The sequence below is a fragment of the Nycticebus coucang genome, chromosome 5 (genome assembly GCF_027406575.1).
Source record: "Nycticebus coucang isolate mNycCou1 chromosome 5, mNycCou1.pri, whole genome shotgun sequence".
Classification (NCBI taxonomy): domain Eukaryota; kingdom Metazoa; phylum Chordata; class Mammalia; order Primates; family Lorisidae; genus Nycticebus; species Nycticebus coucang.
In genome coordinates, this window is record NC_069784.1 from 84,667,209 (window position 1) to 84,685,388 (window position 18,180).

Consider the following 18,180-nt stretch of genomic DNA (forward strand, 5'->3'; position numbering starts at 1 on the left):
TCTGAGAAAAATGATGTGAAGGGACGAGTAACCTTGATTCCTGGCAGGACAGAGTCTGCTGTTAGCAGAGGGGCCCAAGTGTAGGAATCACCTTCACCTCTGAAGTTCAGTTACAACCAAAGGTTGAACCATCACCGTGTCCTGGACAGCGCCCAGAGGTGTAAAGGGGCTATGAGACCCAGGCCTAGTACGAAAGAAAGCTTTAGTCGAAGGGAGAGTGGTAACTCTTATGTCTCCTGGCCCTGTCTCATATGCGTCCAGACCATTAAGTTAGCATTTTCCAAAGTTGGGATCCTACTAATAAAGAGTTCCATTTTTGAAAAGTTGGGGAGACTCTGGATGAATGAACTTAGACGTGCTTCTTTTCTGCAGACGTTCTCAGAGGCTTAAGTACGGCAGTGTGCACTGATAATCCCCAAAGAGGGGCATAGGGTTTACATTTTCCAAGCTTAGTTGACCGTGGAATCCTTTCTAGGGGACAGAACATTGGCAGATCTAGTGTTGCTCAGCAGACACCTTAGGCAGTACAAAGGCGGAGTGTAGGTGGTCACTGAAGAGGGGATGGTTTTGGTGGGTTTAGGGAAGTGCAAGGACCGGAGAGACCACTTCCATTTACTTTCTGTGGATCCCTCAGAAAGAGTAGTGCTGATGTGTGCAGGCGTCAACTTTCAGCTTCTGAATCTTCAGAAGACTTGACCTCCTAGCCCTTGGGTTCAAGATGGCCCACCTCAACCCCAGGCTGTCTTGGGTCCCCCACACCCATAACCGGGTACAGGGTAACTAACCACAGGGAGGAGGTATTATAGGATCATGCAAGGACCTTGACGTCACTGCCCCTTCCTAGATTTCTTCCACTTTTGTGGGGCTGAGAGAAATACCTGGAAGGGTTATGGTAAGGATTAGATCAGAGAAGGTATGTCAAGCTGGGTTAAACTCTTGGTCTTTCTAATGTTGTGGAGGATTGTTATAAAGAAACCCTAGGAGGGCGGCGCCTGTGGCTCAGCGGTTAGGGCACCGGTCCCATATGCCGGAGGTGGCGGGTTCAAACCCAGCCCCGGCCAAATTAAATAAAAAAAAAAAAAAAAAAAAAGAAACCCTGGGAAATCAGAAAGATAGGAATAGCTGTGACTGCTCCTGCCCATGGTGCCTGGCAATCATTTTGGCAGTGAAAATGGTCCCACAGTCACCACTGGGCAATTGGACCTTCCTATTGCCTCCAAGTAGCATGTGTGAAAGTGGGGAGGAACAGGAAAGAAAAGAGAGAGGAGGAGGGAAAGAATCACACGCTAACTACTTCTGTACCAGAACAGAAAGAAAGAAAGCTTTTTTAGTTGAAGGGAGAGTGGTGAATCTCCCTGTGTAGCCAGTAAGGATTTGCGACTCCCGGCAGCTCGGCTCCCACTCCAGCCTCTCCAGCTCTCTTCTCCCCACTCTGTGGCTCGTGACCTACTCTGCCCTGTGGTTTCTGCGTCCTGCCTTTCCTCTGTGGAATTCTGGCTTTATTCTCACAGCCACTATCCCCACCACTACTTAGTCTCTTGGTGTTATCTTGATTCCAAACAAGACAATCTAATTGGTTCATCAGGTTACTCTGTCTCCCTCAGCAAGGCAGAGCCCACACTGACGTCCTGGGGTACGTTGGGTCCAGTCAGCTCCAGCCAGAGGGGCAGCAGGGCCCTGGCCGTAGCAGGCGCTCGGCATCTCCTAGGCTCTGTTCTGGTGCAGAAGTCGTTAGCGTGTGATTCTTTCCCTCCTCCTCTTTCTTCTCTTTCCCTTTCCTCCCCACTTTTGCACATGCCAATCCATATCCCGGGCCTACGTCGATATAGCGGAATACACACAGTAGTGCCTTTCTGCCCCTCTCAGATACAAGCACTAGAAGAAGGCCCAGCCTCAGATATGTAGATTATCCCCTAATACCTCTTTTCTGTGTATTTTGCAGGCTGTTTGGATCAGGCAGCGCTGTCATGCTCATTTCTCCTTTTACAAGGATTTCCCGGGAGCTGAGAATCCCATTGTACGAAGGGTTAAATGACAGCACAATATTCTCTGCTCCTCATTTCCTCCTTCAAAATAGGCCAAAGAATGATGTTAACCACACGGGGTCATGAGTTGGGGGCCTGTACCCGAATACTGACGATTGGTATATAATTGTGGCTAGTCTTAATTTACTTATCTCTGAAATGAAGTATGTCATCGGGCCGCCTGCCTCTTCACAGACTTCTGGTGGGTGCTATCGTGATAGTGTCTGTTGAGCTACTTGAATTCACTGGGAGAAAGAGCAATGTAAATGGACAGGTGCGTTCAGTGTATCTGCAGGTGTGTCCCCGGCCCAGTTGTCTTGCTTCCTGCCATTTAGCAGTGTGGGCATTCAGCCTGGATGAGGAAATTCCGTTGGGCTAACCCAAGATTTGCTGATGAGGATGGAGTTGAAAGAGGGATACTCAGCCTCCATCTAGCATTTGTGGAGTGTTGGTTTTTCAACCAGATAGTTAGCACACCAGGATGGCTAAATTCACAGAACACCATGGAAGGGAACTAGGCAAACCAGTAGTCCCACCAACAACCAGAAAGCTTTTCAGAGACAAAGGAACCAACGTGTACATGCAAAGAAATCAGAAGCAGTCCAGCACAGCCCTCCCAGGACCCGAGAAACCATCGTGAAGTAGGCACTCTCACACAGGTATTAATTAAGTAAGGCACAACAATAGACAGCCCAAATTCTTCCTTCTCCCCAGGTTTGTGAGCCCCACACTGGGCCTTTTGAATTAGCAGCACTGTGTACCAGATGCCATAAATATCACATTTGTGTGTGACTGAGCATAAGGGATGCCATTGGAGGCCACGATCCTGGCGACTGGTGCTGGCCTGAAGCTGAGCCTAGGGCTAAAACATCCAAGCGAACTGCAGACCACAGCTTGGCCGGAAACCTCCTCATTATTGCAATTATGTTGCTGTCAAACACTCCACAAGCCGATGGAGACAGAGTGGAGAATTTGGGGGTCAAGTGTTTTGTTGATTTGGATTCCTGGGTTTTATTTTTGTGGTATGTCTTTTACTTTGAAGCACACATCATAGGAAAATTTGTAGTAGGAGATTTTCTCTCTCTTTTTAAAATAGCAAACTTAATGGTAGAATAATGGATAAATCAGAGAATAGGTAAATCCATTGGCCCTGTTTCTCTGAATACGAAAATGTTATTACTGTATATTTGTAATAAATAAAAACATCTGGATATAGCGCCTTTTGTTTTCTAAAGTGCTTCCATTTGCACTATTTGTATTGATCGTCATGGCAGACCTTGAAGGCCTGGGAGCCCAAAGTGGCAGGCTGGGCAGTGGCTGAGTCTTTTACAGCCTATCATTTTTCTCACCAAACCCCATGCTGCTTCCCAAGCAAAGAGTAAAAACCTGAGGTGTTGACTCAAAGTTTTCATTAAGAAAACTTTAAACTGTTAAGTGGGGAGGCAAAACCCAATAAACCTGTAAAATTAGAAGCGATAAAGGCAGTGGGTATGGGCAGGAAGAGATGGCATAGTGGAAAGGGGGGCAGTTCTTCTCAAGACTAAACAAAACCTTAAACAGGAACAAACCAACAGGTTGCAAGGCCTCTCTCCTGGATGGAGACTGGGAAGGCACGGGACATGGAAACAGTCTCAGAGATCCCACCGACATTTGGAGAGGTCTCATGCCCAGACATTATAGAGAACTAAAATGTGAATTGACATACCTAACATTAGACACCAACATGTCTAACGGGGAGGTCAAATTCAGGAAAATATGTCCTTATTTTATCCACACCCTTGAGGGGGAATCTAAGATAGGCATTTTGGGAAAATAAAAGGAAGCACCAAAAGGATAATTTGGGGGTATTTATACAAAATCTGGAACAGACATTAAAAATAATTAACAAAGGGGCGGCGCCTGTGGCTCAGTGAGTAGGGCGCCGGCCCCATATGCCGAGGGTGGCGGGTTCAAACCTAGCCCCAGCCAAACTGCAACAAAAAAATAGCTGGGCGTTGTGGCGGGCGCCTGTAGTCCCAGCTACTCGGGAGGCTGAGGCAAGAGAATCGCGTAAGCCCAAGAGTTGGAGGTTGCTGGGAGCCGTGTGACGCCACGGCCCTCTACCCGAGGGCAGTACAGTGAGACTCTGTCTCTACAAAAAGAAAAAAAAATAATTAACAAAGAAGCAAAATGTGGGATAATTTACCTAGATACCTAGTAAGAATATTATTCTCTTCATAACACAGAAGTTGATGATTCTTCCTATGCCTGTGAATAGTCCTGAGAAGGCAGAAAGGCAGCGGGGGAAACCCTCCTTTGACCACTGTTCAATTACTACAGGGAAGACTGGCTGCAGAGGGGCGGTGACAGCCATCTGGGAGTGTGCAAAGGAGGAGGGAGAGAATACTGGATGTGATCAGCTACACTCTCTAGAACTGGGGTCCTCAAACTGCGGCCCGCGGGCCACATGAGGTGATGTGGTTGTATTTGTTCCCGTTTTGTTTTTTTACTTCAAAATAAGATACGTGCAGTGTGCATAGGAATTTGTTCAGAATTTTTTTTTTTTTTTTAAACTATAGTCCGGCCCTCCAACCTCCAACGGTCTGAGGGACAGTGAACTGGCCCCCAGTTTAAAAAGTTTGAGGACGGGGCGGCACCTGTGGCTCAGTCGGTAAGGTGCCGGCCCCATATACCGAGGGTGGAGGGTTCAAACCCGGCCCCGGCCGAACTGCAACAAAAAAATAGCCGGGTGTTGTGGTGGGCACCTGTAGTCCGAGCTACTTGGGAGGCTGAGGCAAGAGAATTGCTTAAGCCCAGGAGTTGGAGGTTGCTGTGAGCTATGTGATGCCATGGCACTCTACCTAGGGCCATAAAGTGAAACTCTGTCTCTACAAAAAAAAAAAAAAAAAAGTTTGAGGACGGCTGCTCTAGAATTTAGAGAAGCAGATTTTTTAAAAATTAAAAAAAAAAACTTCTAGAAGCTTAGTGCAGCTGGGAGGGGGGCAGGGAGGAGTTTGAAAAGTTCAGAAAATGAATATTGTGTCATGAAAGCTAGAGTACAAAAGGGGTCGACCCCCTGGGGAAGCTCCCAGGTTAATAAAAGGAGCTGGTTAATAAAAGGAAAAAGAAGTGGACAGGTCAAGACTTAGAGCAAATCATGCAATATTTAACAAAAGAGTGTGAGAAGACAGGGCTGGGCAACTTTGGTTTCTATTGTCTCCATAAAGGGAATGTTCTCTATTTTGGAAAGGGCAGAATGAACACTATCAAGAAGGCTGTGAACCCCGAGCCAGAGGAGAGATATGGGCAGAGAACACCTGCTAAACAAATTTAGATCTTCTGGCCCCCATGAAGAAGTCTGTAGATAATTTCACATCTACTTATGGATACTCTTTATCTATTAAAAAATCATAAATGGTCAAATGTTGACCAAATTTTTGAAACTGGGAAAAGGTTTCTGATTTCTGAAACTCTAGACCAGTAGGTTTGATGGCTTACCCTCAAAAGACCTTGAATACGTGACTAAACAAATTCTGGTTCACCAGAAACTCAGAGTGAAGCAGGTGGCACAGCAGAGTGAAAAGAGGATGGGGTGGAAGTTCTGAATCTGAATCCAGGCTCCGCTATTTGGGGCCTGGGAGAGCTTGGGGAAACCACACTACCTCTCTGCCTCTTTGCTTTCTCATTTTTATGTAAAATGGAGAAAACATTCGCTCCTTTACAATTTTATTGTGAGAATGAAGAGAGATAACTTAAAGTGAATGCGTCAAGCATGGTATATAATATTCACTAAATGTTCTTCTTTCTTTCTTTCTCTTTCTCTCTCTCTCTTTCTTTCCTTCCTTCCTCCCTCCCTCTCTCCCCCCCTTCCTTCCTTTCTCACCCTGGGGTTGAGTGCCCTGGCATCACAGCTCACAGCAACCTCAAACTCTTGGGCTCTAGTGATTCTCTTGCCTCAGCCTCACGAATAGCTGGGACTACAGGTGTCCGCCTGACTACAGGCGCCCACCACAACACCTGGCTATTTTTTAGAGACAGGGTCTTGCTCCTGCTCAGGCTGGTCCCAAACTTAAGCTCAAGCAGTCCACCCGCCTCAGCCTCCCAGAGTGCTGGGGTAACAGGTGTGATCCCCCATGCCGGGCCCTTTGTTGTTAGTTTTTGCTGCATCTTTTCCTGAGTACTGACTGGGTTCAGGGCTGGAGTCTGTCAGATTTCCTCTGGCTGCAGTCCTGGGCTCCTGTTCCGCCCTCTCTAATTTTCTCCTGTCTCCTCTCTTCACTCTGTTCTCTTATTCTAAGGAGTTTCATCCATTTCCTTGCTTTTCAATACTATTTGTTTGTCAATGATTCCAAAATTTATTTATTCACTTGGGGAGCTTACAGGAATCTCAGAAGCCAATTGTATGCAATTCTGAACTCACCAGCTCTTTCCTTTAAACTTTTTCCTGGCCTTCCCCATCTTGGTAAATGTTTGTTTTTAAAAAACAAAGACTTAATAGCGGGCAATGACTGCTAAAAAGCACACACATTCTTGGGTGGCTTGAGCAGAGCTTTAGGGTTCTCTATGAAGGAGGGGAGAATTCCCCTGAACTCTGCGCTGCCCAGGCCGTTGCATTCTAGGCTGGGCTACACTCTTTAAACAGGCGTTAACAAGGGTGTGCCTGGGTAAAAGTCTCACTGTCATGCCTGCTGGGGGATAGACAGGCTAGGAGGGCTCTGGGAACTTACCTCCTGGGACTGGGTGCAGGAATTGGGGATGTTTAAAAATAGCAATCTAGAAGAACTATGATGGCTCCTTTTAAGTATTTGAAAGGCTGAGATTTGGAAGAGAAGTTGATCTGTGCCAGGAGGCCCTGAAGAATGGAACTACCTTCAGTAGGTGGAAGTGACGGGGAGACAGAGAGGTCTAACTTTCTAAAAATCAGCATCACCTGCCAACAAAATGGGCTACTTCAGTCACCCTGCAATTATAACGCAACCCTCTTTAGAAGGCTACCACAAAAGTCAGTGCAGAGGAGAAAGAGCACTCGTTGGCTGTGTAGATGGATACAGATGGAAGTCCCTGTCGTAGGAAGAATGGGTGGCACCTGGAAGACCTCCTACGTATAGAAGGAAACAGAAGCTTCCTATGGGAGATTGGTGGGGCTTGACCTGTGAAGTTCCTTAGAGTTCCAAATGTGGATGATTCTGGAACTTCAAAACGGAAAGTTAATAGCAAATATTAGTCAACCACCTTAAGCAAATGCAAAAAGCCCCGACACAGTGGGGCAATGTGGGCTTGGAAGCCAGACAGATCTAAATTAGAATCTGTATCTGCCGTCTATTATCTGCCTAGGTCATATTGGGCAAATTATTTAACCTAGCTAAACCCCAGTTATTTATATGGTAAAGTACTTATGATGATTAAATGAGGTCATTCATGTAGTATGCTTAGCATGGTTACCAGTAGTTAAATAATGCTGACTATTGTTACTAGTATAATTTATTAATAGTACATCAAACTGGGGCTTGCAGTAGGCACTATGATAAAAGCCATGACTTTGGACAGAGTGCCCTTGAGAGATTTAAGGACTAGGTGAGCAGAAGATACCAGAGGCTGTTGTGGGGCAGTCTGGAGCGCCCACGGGGTGGTTCAGTCTGTAGCCCGGGGTGCAGGGAAATGTGCAAGAGACTGTCAAAGAGGACAGAAAGAGGCAATCAATGCACATAAAGCCTGTAGCAAGGTGCCCGGCCTGCGGGAAGCAGCCAGAGTGTGGGATTGTCAGAGGGGCTGTTAGCTCTGCCCAGCAGTGGCCTTGACTGGGGCCACTTGCACACATGCTGTCTTGACCCTGCAGAGTTTTGGCACCATTGCTCATCGTCAGAGGAAGATACAGCCCAGGTGATGAGAAGGTTGGGAGGCAGACTCAAAGTCAGTAAAATAAAAAAAAGATTGCTTCAAATATCACTAATAATAACAGTAAGCTTTCTCCAAAGTCTTCTTATTGATGTGTGATTTGCTGTTTAGTGGAATTAAAACCATGTATTTTGAAATACGATTTCTGCCATTTTCTAAAGACGTTTGCATGAAGGAAGAAATGCGGAGAATGAGCACAGGCTTGCTGGGCGGCAAGCACACACCACTGTTCAACACGTTGGTCTGATGGGTCCCCCTCGAATACAAGCGCAATCCAAAGTCTCTCGCTACAACTCTGCTTATAACTCTTACGGTCACAAATAACGAAACCTCAGATATTCAAATATACTTTAAGAAAACAGGGAGAAAAACAATCAATGAGGTAAAAGATACATTTGAGAAAGAAAAAAGAATTACCCTAAACATGATAAATATACACCTGTCAAAGTGACTGAGACAGACATGTGACAAGAAGTGGGTTCTCACTGGCTTAGAAGGACGAAGGGAAGCTTGGCATTGGGAGAGTAAAATATTGAAGATAATTTTTAGTTAAAAACGGTTAGTTGTGTGTTTACCCTTTAGAGCAACTGTATGGGTGGGGGGGTGTGTGGTACGTGCTAATTTTCTTGCTGACTGTTAATAGGTTTGAACTTCTCTAGGGTGGGCACTAAGTCTTCCCTGCACTGTTCTGCAGCCTAGTGCCTTCTTGAGCACAGCACAGTACTTAGTTTTGAGTAAATAAAAGCACTACAAATACAAGCTTAGTGTTCTCTTAAGCTTCAGTTTGAGAAGCAAAGATGTTTGAATAAAAATAAAACAAAAACTTGCCCTCCCTTCCCCTACCCCCACCCCCATTTCCTGCAGCAGACTCTACCCTGCTTTGAGGGCAGGAGATACCTTTTACTCAATTCATACCCCCCAGCACAGTGCTTGGCACAGGAGAGGTCTCAATAAGTGTTCTCTTTTGAAAGAGTGAATGTGATGGTAAACTTTTCGGGGCAGCTAATAGTTATAATATCTGCAATTAGTAAAATGGAGGAAAATTGAGTCACCAGGCTTGGCAGCAGCATGGCCACAAGAGACAGGCTAGGATGCCATCCTTGGCTTTTATGTGGCCTGTGTTCCATGTCCTATTCACTTGCTGGTTTTCTTCCTCACATTTCCTCCCATGTTTCCTGGACAGGGCTATCACTGTCAATAATCTCCTTATATAGGTGAGCACCAAAGGCTCTGAGTGATTAAATGCCTGGCCCCGCCAGGAAGTTGGAGGACATGATGAGATGATCCTGAAGGGTCCTTTTCATTGCTCTGAGATCTCTTAGGCTATTTCTGTGCCTTCTCAGGGCCAAGTAACTGGAAAACAGAGAGGCAGGCATTTGGCACCAGGTAGACTAGGTTTTTTGATGTTTGACTAATTTTTGTAGTTCCTCTCTGGATGATTTGTGTTGTGAAGATGTAAGTTGCATTTATCCAGCTTAAATGAAGTAGAGAGTTTTGTGATGAGATGCTAATGCTCTCAGGCAACCTCAAACATCATCCCAAAGAGAAAAATCATCTTCTTTTGAATCATGTATTTGGGTATCAGGATGGACCCAAGGTCACTAAACACAGGCCAGGATTCCATCTTTTGGAATCAGAGGCTTGGGGCAGTAATGAGCTGTTTGTCAAAGCTCATTGAGATCCTGAAAACCTTGCCCATCTCTGCTCTGCCTTACAGAGCTCATGGCTCATGAGAAAGAGAAGGATCTGCCCCAGTCATCTGGGTCAACATTTCTGGAATCCAGCTTAAAACTTATAAGATAAGTAGAACTTGAGTCATGGTATAAAGTTCCTCCTACAGGGCAGTTTTCTAATAAGATTTTCACTTTTAACAAAGATGCTCTTTAGCCTCCTTGAGTTTCAAATCTCATTTAAGAGAGTAGAGAGAGCTAAAGAGTCAGAGAGAGAGAGAGAGAGAATATGAGAACGAATAAAATAAAAAACAAAAAAAAATAGTAAGACCCTTAGATAAAAAAGAACTAACTAGCAAACATCATGTTGGAATCTAAACCTGCAGAATGTTTCTCATTTTGAAAGTGAACTTCATGCATTTGCTTTTTTATACAAGAGTGCTTGTAGCTTCACTCTAAATCCCTCTCCCAGTTTTCTAAAGCTTTGCAAGCTAAGATGACTTAGCTTTATAGCTAGGTCATCTTTTTCCTTCCTTTACTCTCAAATCCAACTTTGCAAGAAAACTTGGAATGCTGAGCTGGCCTCCACCGCCTCTGGTTTGGATGCACCCCCCCCCCTTTGTGGGGGCTCTTCCCAACAAACGCATTCTACCATGGCAGGGTAGGGTCATCCTATGTTAAAGGCATCTGATACTGTGGCTCCTGGTCCTTCCTTTGGAAGACAGTTCTGCCATGTAATGAGTCAAGCAGATCATCCATTAGCTCTGTTTTTAAATAAAACATGAATAGCACAGTTTATGGCTTCCACTATTCAAACAGCAGTTGAGCCTAAGAGGAATTATTCATCTTAATGGTTCTAACACTCATTTCCAAGCAGCCATGCTGCTTTATCAAGCTTTTGCCTGAATTAGAAAATGACTGGACTTGGAAAAAGAGGAGGGCTCAGCAGGAGTAGAATAGGGGTTTCTCAGGATAGTGAGCAGCTGGGAAATGCATGGAATTTTGTGCTGGTTCCTGGTCCCTGCCGACAGCCCCTCTGTCATCCCAGGACAGAGTCTCCTAGGAAGCAGGGTTGAGGGCTAGTATCCAGCTTCCGAGTGGTAATCAGTATGCATTTGAGGCACAGTGTGCATCTGCTCAGAGAGAAATGTGCCCCATTTTATCTCAGAGACACACACGCTCATAGGAAAGCTGTGGACCAAAATCTCCCCTTCCCTCTTCACACTGCTATATCAGCATCCTTTTACAAAATGAACTTAAAACTTGGGACCTCAGTGACCATGATAGGGAAGGGCTAGGGATCGAAAGGATGTACTGTGTGACAAGCTGAATGATATGGCTGGCATACAATCACTAGTACTGTTAGCCTCATTTTACAGATGAAGAAACTGAAGTGGAGATTTTTTTACAAGGTTGCACTGCTAATAAGTTAACGAAACCCAGACTCATGCCCACATCTTCCGATTCCAAGTCCCATGTAATATCCATAGCATCCTTTGCCACCCAGGCTCACTGAACTAGGACCCCACTGGAGGCAGTATCTAGACCCAAAAGAACAGCTGATGCTGGGACACTCCAGTGTAGGGCTGAGAGCAAGTGTTCACCTGGGGTCAGTCTGAGGCCATCAACTCATGTTATGAGGTGGCTATCTGCAGGTAGGACAGACCACAAAGCCTTCTAAACACTGAGCATGCCAACCCATGTCTCTCTGTCCTCCTTTTTGCATCACTAGAACGATGCATCTGATTTTTTGAGCTGGCCTGGACTATAAGATCAATGCCACATTTAACATACCGAAGCCTGGAGCAAGCTAAAAATTTTGAGTAAGGAGTTACAACCTCTCAGCTGTTACGTGGGTGCTATATTAGTGGAAAGTCAGAAGCATGTGGAGATTCCTCATTTTGTTTTTCAGATTGTTGATGGCATTCAAGGAAACGCCAATATCTTTTTACTGTTCCATTGCTATAAATGTCTTTGCCCAGATAAGAATGATTTCAGCAAAAGGGTTTAATTAAATGTTGCCTGGTGCCAGATTACCACTCAGAAGGCAATAGTGGGATACATTAAAGGATGAACTTTATTCCCATAGCCAACAGCTGATTAATGTGTTAATTAGGAACCCTGCCCCCTCCCCCAGTTACCCAAATCTTCTCTTAAGCCCAACAGAATGTATATATTATGCTCATGTGGGTAACTTCGTGGCATACTTTGGTTTGACTTTGGACATTAATATAAAAATAAAGGCTCAGTTGCCAACATGAATAGCTTTCTTTCTTTCCAGGGGAAATATAAGATGGATTGAGTTATAAGAACCAGAAGTCCTGCCTTTCAGTTTTCTTCTATCAGAAGCAAGTGATATTTCTGCTGAGACAGTGTCTTTGGAGCAGTGTAGCAGTGTAGATTGCCACACATTTATTTCACAGGAAAGGAGTGAATCCATCGGGCCACTGAGCTTGTAAGAACTACCCTGGTGGTCAGCCACCAAAATAGAAATAGTCTAACTGGACTAAAGGAAATGTTCATTTTGTTGTTTAGAATTGGACACATCCCAGAAAGGTAAATTTAATCTTGTTGAGGACTGCTGTCACAGGGTTGAATGGAGTACATATTTGTTTATCTCTTTTGTGGTCTTTTTGTTTTCCTGGTGATACATTATGTATTTGGGATACGAGGCATTTCAGCTGTCTTGCTCAATGGCATTGCATTTGCTGATTGTCCCCAGATTGGCATCGTTCAACAGCTTCAGCCTCTGTCCAGTGTGGGACCCGTTAGGGAGAGAAGTAGTAGAGGACAGATTCCAACAGAAACAAAGCTGGGGTGAAATTAGGGGGAAATCACTCCCGAACCCAGTGAGTTAAGCTCTACACTTATTACTCTGTACCTTGTAAAATGTCTTAAGGAATTTTGATACTTCTTGGCATAATGAGGAAAAAACAATGCCTCAAAAAGTATTATAAAAAATAAAATAAAATTTAAAGCTATCGCTGGAAAAAAGAAGGGAAGAATACCTCACAACACCACAATTTGGAAAACCACAGTTTATGAGTCATAATATGCTGTGTGTTTCATGGATATGCAAATGTTATTTTATTAAAGAGAGAGAGATACGGTATATATTTTCACCTAACTACCACATCTTAAGTAATCAGTTCAGGCTCTTATGATGAAATCTTTAATTACTGGAAGTGTGTCATTAGCTAGATGCAGAATGAATGATGGTACTGTGTTTTATTGCCTCAAAGGAGATAGCCATTTGTGCCATAAATTCTTTGACCTCATCTTAAATGATGAGTCCTATAAGACAGACTTGATTCATTATTTCTTAAGTGACATTTTTTTCCTCTGATAATTTTTTGCTTCAACAGAAAGATTGCTTTTCTGTAGTTTGAGATCAGTGTTCTGAATTGAAACGTATTAAGGTAAGGACACACACACTCTCACATTACCCAAAATAAGATAGTCATAAGCACTACACACTACTACTGAAACACTGCAGTGTTGCAGAAAAATAAAGAAGCCAACATGAGGCTTGTGCTTAACCGGGAAGTCTGATGAGATAGGATTTTTCTTCTAACTTTCATGTCTGTAATTCTTTTTATGTGGAAATGATAAAACATAGTGGAAAATTCTCATCTGATAATTGAGATAAATGTATGAGCGTTCCGTATTCATCAATGAATTATTGACAGTAAAGAAGATGAAGAAGATCTTTTAAATTATATTTAGATTTTTTTTATTCCATTCGAAAATATTTATTTGGCTTGAGGAAACAGGAATCCTCTGGAGGCAAATAATTCAATCTGGCAATTTAAAAAACCAATTAAGGATTTCAGAAAACTCTTCCCCCTTATGGTTAAAAAATAAGATCCAAAGGAAATATGCCAGGAAATCTGGTATATTATTTTAATTAGTTTAATTCATTGGTTACACTTTTTAGTAAATGATTAAAAGAGTATTTTTGATCCCTCACTTCAAGCTTATAAATTACACACTTTAGGCTTTCTATGGATGCCTAGTATTGAAAGAAAAGCAGGTGGTTTTCTTTCATAATGGAACTTAAATGCCACATTATTACATATTAATTTTATTAGAATGATCAGGTTTTAAAAAATCATACTTTACCACGTTTTCACTGCTAGTTTACTTAACCTTTTTCTAGATGAGAATTTGGAAGGCTCAATAGATTCTGTGGGTTCCTTCTTAAGAGAGGCCATTCTGCACTTATTTGCATACTGGGTATCTTAATTAGGACATAAACTTGCCTTAATTCAGGAATGAAACCCAGGAATATATTAGCCTTGAATTTTTTTTTTTACCACTTTAATAACAGCAACAGTTTTGATAACTAATTTGAGAGAATTCTCTAATCACCAAAGGTCACTCAGCAATGTTCTCACACTCCTCAAATTCTTGCAAGTACTTTGAAAGGGCCATTTGATGAGATCAAACAAAAAACTCAACGCGTGCCAATAAGTATATGTTATTCAGTCTCACACCATCAAGTTTATTGCCTAGGAAAGTATCAGTGGGGGGAAAAAAAGTGAGAAGGAAAAGAGTGGTTTTACACATACAGACCCACATCTGCCAGACGTGTGTTCGCCCACAGTCGCATGCTCGTGTGCCACCACTGTTGACAATCAAGGGAAGCTGAGAGTTAAATGAGATGGGGAATCAAATGCCCAGCATATGTTGTTTTTGCATTGTTTATGTGACCAATCATTATTAAAATTTATCATCTTTTAATTATATCAGTTTATGATAGTTAAACACACACACACATCAATGACAGAGCACCAGACACCCTCTTCAACAAAAGCAGGGTTTCATTTAGCACAATATTGGAACCAGGGCTTTACAGGGGAGAGACTCGGATTCAGTAAACTCACTATTGCACTGTATTTCACAATTCCTTTCTGCTGTTTTATGGCTTGAATGGTAAGAAAATGACCAAAAGGGGTTGGGGTAGGGGAGAATAAGAAAAAGAAAAAAGATTGTGTGCATAAAATTCTGTCAAAAAAAAAGGAAGGCACTGAAAGAACTATTGAAAATTTTGACATCTGTTTATCTGTTTATAGCTATGGCAAGATTACTCATATTAATTCTTGTTTAAAATGCCATATGAAGGAAAGACATTTGTGCAAACAAGAGTCATATTTGAATTGTAGATCATGTCTTCACCATCTGTGAGAGCTGATGGTGTTGCAAAATTAATGTGTTAATGAAATCACAATAATTTCTCTAAAGTAATGGGTTCTGAAGCTGAGAATGAGTATTTTTTGAACTTTGATGTCTAGTGACTTCCAATTGGGAAAAGCTCTCAGGCCTTAATTAGTTCTGCAGCCCAACTTTAAAATAAATTTGGTGATGTCTTTCTTTTGCCAGTAGTAGATCTGAAGGGGCGGGGGGGAGCCATAACAACTTTTGGAAAATGTTCTCTGGTGTTTGAAAAGTTGTTAAATAAGACTGCCTGCCAAGAAATGTCACCAAAAATTCTGACTACTGAGAGAGAGTGGGCAAACAGCTCAAAAAATAATTCTAGCTTGCTGCAACATCACAGGTTGGGAATAGCTAAACCTCACACAGGCTTCATAATTAATTCCAAGTTTCTTCTTGGAAGCCACACACAATGATGTTCAGTGCTTTGTGTTATTGGTTAACACAAGAGCACTCTTTCTAACTGCATTATCGAACACAGTCAATAGTGTAAAGTGACTTTGCATGAGGAGAATTTTTAGGGGTTATGTTTCAAGCCCATTGGACTTCCTGGAGAATCCTTCCCTCCAAAACTATCTAGATTGGCATTTACAAGGAGCCTCTTTGACAAGTGAAAAATGTGTGGGCAGGGATATAGACTCCCTTTTCTCATAACTATCTTGAAGTCATGCTTAAGGACGACACAATTTTCTTTTTTTAAAAAAGGATGGGTTTTGATAATTGCTATTCTGGAGAATTAATATTTATAAAGCAAACCCATCATTTTACAAACATTTGTCATTTGACCTTTTAGAAGCAAACCCTTCAGCCTGTTTGAAAATCGTGATAAAGTTTGAAAGAATTTTTATGTGAAACATGAAACGCCATCTATGCAGGGAAATTATCTTACCTGTTGTGGTTTTTTATTACTGTGTTGTAGGTATGTGACTGGTGTAAGCATATAAGGCACACAAAAGAATACCTGGATTTTGGGGACGGGGAAAGAAGGCTTCAGTTCTGCAGTGCAAAATGTCTCAATCAATACAAAATGGACATTTTCTACAAAGAGACACAGGCCAATCTTCCAGCTGGGCTGTGCAGCACATTACACCCTCCGATGGAAAATAAAGCAGAAGGCACCGGGGTGCAGCTGCTCACTCCAGACTCTTGGAATATCCCGCTAACAGATGCTCGGAGGAAGGCCCCCTCCCCGGTGGCTGCAGCTGGCCAAAGCCAGGGCCCTGGCCCATCGGCGTCCACCACGATCTCTCCATCTGACACTGCCAACTGCTCTGTCTCTAAAATCCCCACGCCAGTGCCCAAGTCCATCCCCATCAGCGAGACTCCAAACATCCCTCCTGTCTCCGTCCAGCCACCTGCTAGCATCGGGCCTCCCCTTGGCGTCCCGCCTCGCAGCCCTCCCATGGTGATGACCAACCGCGGCCCGGTGCCACTGCCCATCTTCATGGAGCAGCAGATGATGCAGCAGATCCGCCCGCCCTTCATCCGCGGGCCGCCGCACCACGCCTCCAACCCCAACAGCCCCCTGTCCAACCCCATGCTTCCCGGCATCGGGCCCCCGCCCGGCGGCCCCAGGAACCTGGGCCCCACCTCGAGCCCCATGCACCGGCCCATGCTTTCGCCCCACATCCACCCTCCGAGCACCCCCACCATGCCTGGGAACCCTCCAGGCCTGCTGCCCCCGCCGCCCCCGGGCGCACCCTTGCCCAGCCTCCCCTTCCCGCCGGTGAGCGTGATGCCCAATGGCCCGATGCCAGTGCCCCAGATGATGAATTTCGGGCTGCCTTCGCTCGCGCCATTGGTGCCGCCCCCCACCCTGCTCGTGCCCTACCCGGTGATCGTGCCCCTACCCGTGCCCATCCCCATCCCCATTCCTATCCCTCACGTCAACGATTCCAAGCCCCCCAATGGGTTCTCCAGTAACGGGGAGAACTTCATTCCCAGCGCCCCTGGCGACTCCTCGGCGGCGGGAGGCAAGCCAGGCGGACACTCCTTGTCCCCCCGGGACTCCAAACAGGGCTCGTCCAAGTCCGCGGACTCGCCGCCCGGCTGCTCCGGCCAGGCCCTGAGCCTGGCGCCCGCGCCTGCGGAGCACGGCCGCAGCGAGGTGGTGGACCTGACGCGGCGCGCCGGCAGCCCCCCGGGCGGCCCGCTCGGCTTCCCCGGCGTGCTGCAGGGCCCGCAGGACGGCGTCATCGACCTGACCGTGGGCCACCGGGCCCGGCTGCACAACGTGATCCACCGCGCGCTGCACGCGCACGTGAAGGCGGAGCGCGAGCCGGGCGCGGCGGAGCGCAGGACCTGCGGCGGCTGCAGGGACGGCCACTGCAGCCCGCCCGCCGCCGGCGACCCGGGCCCGGGCGCCCCGGCCGGCCCCGAGGCCGCCGCGGCCTGTAATGTCATCGTGAATGGCACGCGCGGTGCTGCGGCCGAGGGCGCCAAGAGCTCGGAGCCGCCGCCGGAGCAGCAGCCGCAGCCGCCGCCGCCGCCCGCGCCCCCCAAGAAGCTGCTGTCGTCCGAGGAGCCGGCGGTGAGCGAGCTGGAGTCGGTCAAGGAGAACAACTGTGCTTCCAACTGCCACCTGGACGGGGAAGCGGCCAAAAAGCTGATGGGCGAGGAGGCCCTGGCGGGGGGCGACAAGTCAGACCCGAACCTTAATAACCCGGCGGACGAGGACCACGCCTATGCTCTGCGGATGCTGCCCAAGACCGGCTGCGTGATCCAGCCTGTGCCAAAACCCGCCGAGAAGGCTGCCATGGCGCCGTGCGTCATCTCCTCGCCCATACTTAGCGCCGGGCCCGAAGACCTGGAGCCGCCGCTCAAAAGGAGGTGCCTCCGAATTAGAAATCAGAATAAGTAAAAGGTTTGTATGTTCGCTTGGGCTCTCCTACACCACAGCCAGTGCCCCTGACCTTGCTTCCGACAAGGGCAGAGGCGAGAGTTGTGTTAGTAATCGTGGTTTTACCTGACAAGTTTTACAGTGCACCTTGTGTGGTCTCATACTGGCAACATCAGATCCAACGAGTATGATACTGAGTTTGGTAGCATCATTCTCAGTTTGCAGCCAAGTAAAGCCGGCCACAGCGCGTAAGGGCCATGCCCCAGGTCACTCATTGAATGGTGTCTTGACCCTGTCTTGAAACACTATCTTCTTAACTACACTTTCGTTATCAGGCTCATCTCTAATTCACCTTTTCGGAGAAGAGAAGGATGTGGGGAGGAAGGAGAGATTACTTGGAACTCCTAAATGGCCCGTCATGAGGTTGCAGGGAGGTAGTCAAAGGTTCAGTGAGCTGGGCTGCTTCCTAGAGACCCACAGACTCAGTAGCAGAATGTCCCAATTCACCAAATTTTCTTGATGACTATGGGATTTCATTTGGAAAATGACAACAACAATG

At 45.6% G+C, this 18,180-nt stretch overlaps 1 protein-coding gene across 2 annotated transcripts in view; it reads left to right on the forward strand.

Annotated features, from left to right (window-relative positions):
* The window catches only part of SOBP (sine oculis binding protein homolog), a 149,249-nt gene extending 131,607 nt beyond the window's left edge, over window positions 1-17,642 (forward strand). For both annotated transcript variants that reach the window (XM_053590482.1, XM_053590483.1), the window contains one exon: window positions 15,702-17,642. In XM_053590482.1, coding sequence (XP_053446457.1) covers window positions 15,702-17,642 — 1,941 coding nt within the window. The remainder of the gene's footprint in view (window positions 1-15,701) is intronic.
* Window positions 17,643-18,180: the final 538 nt, after the last annotated feature.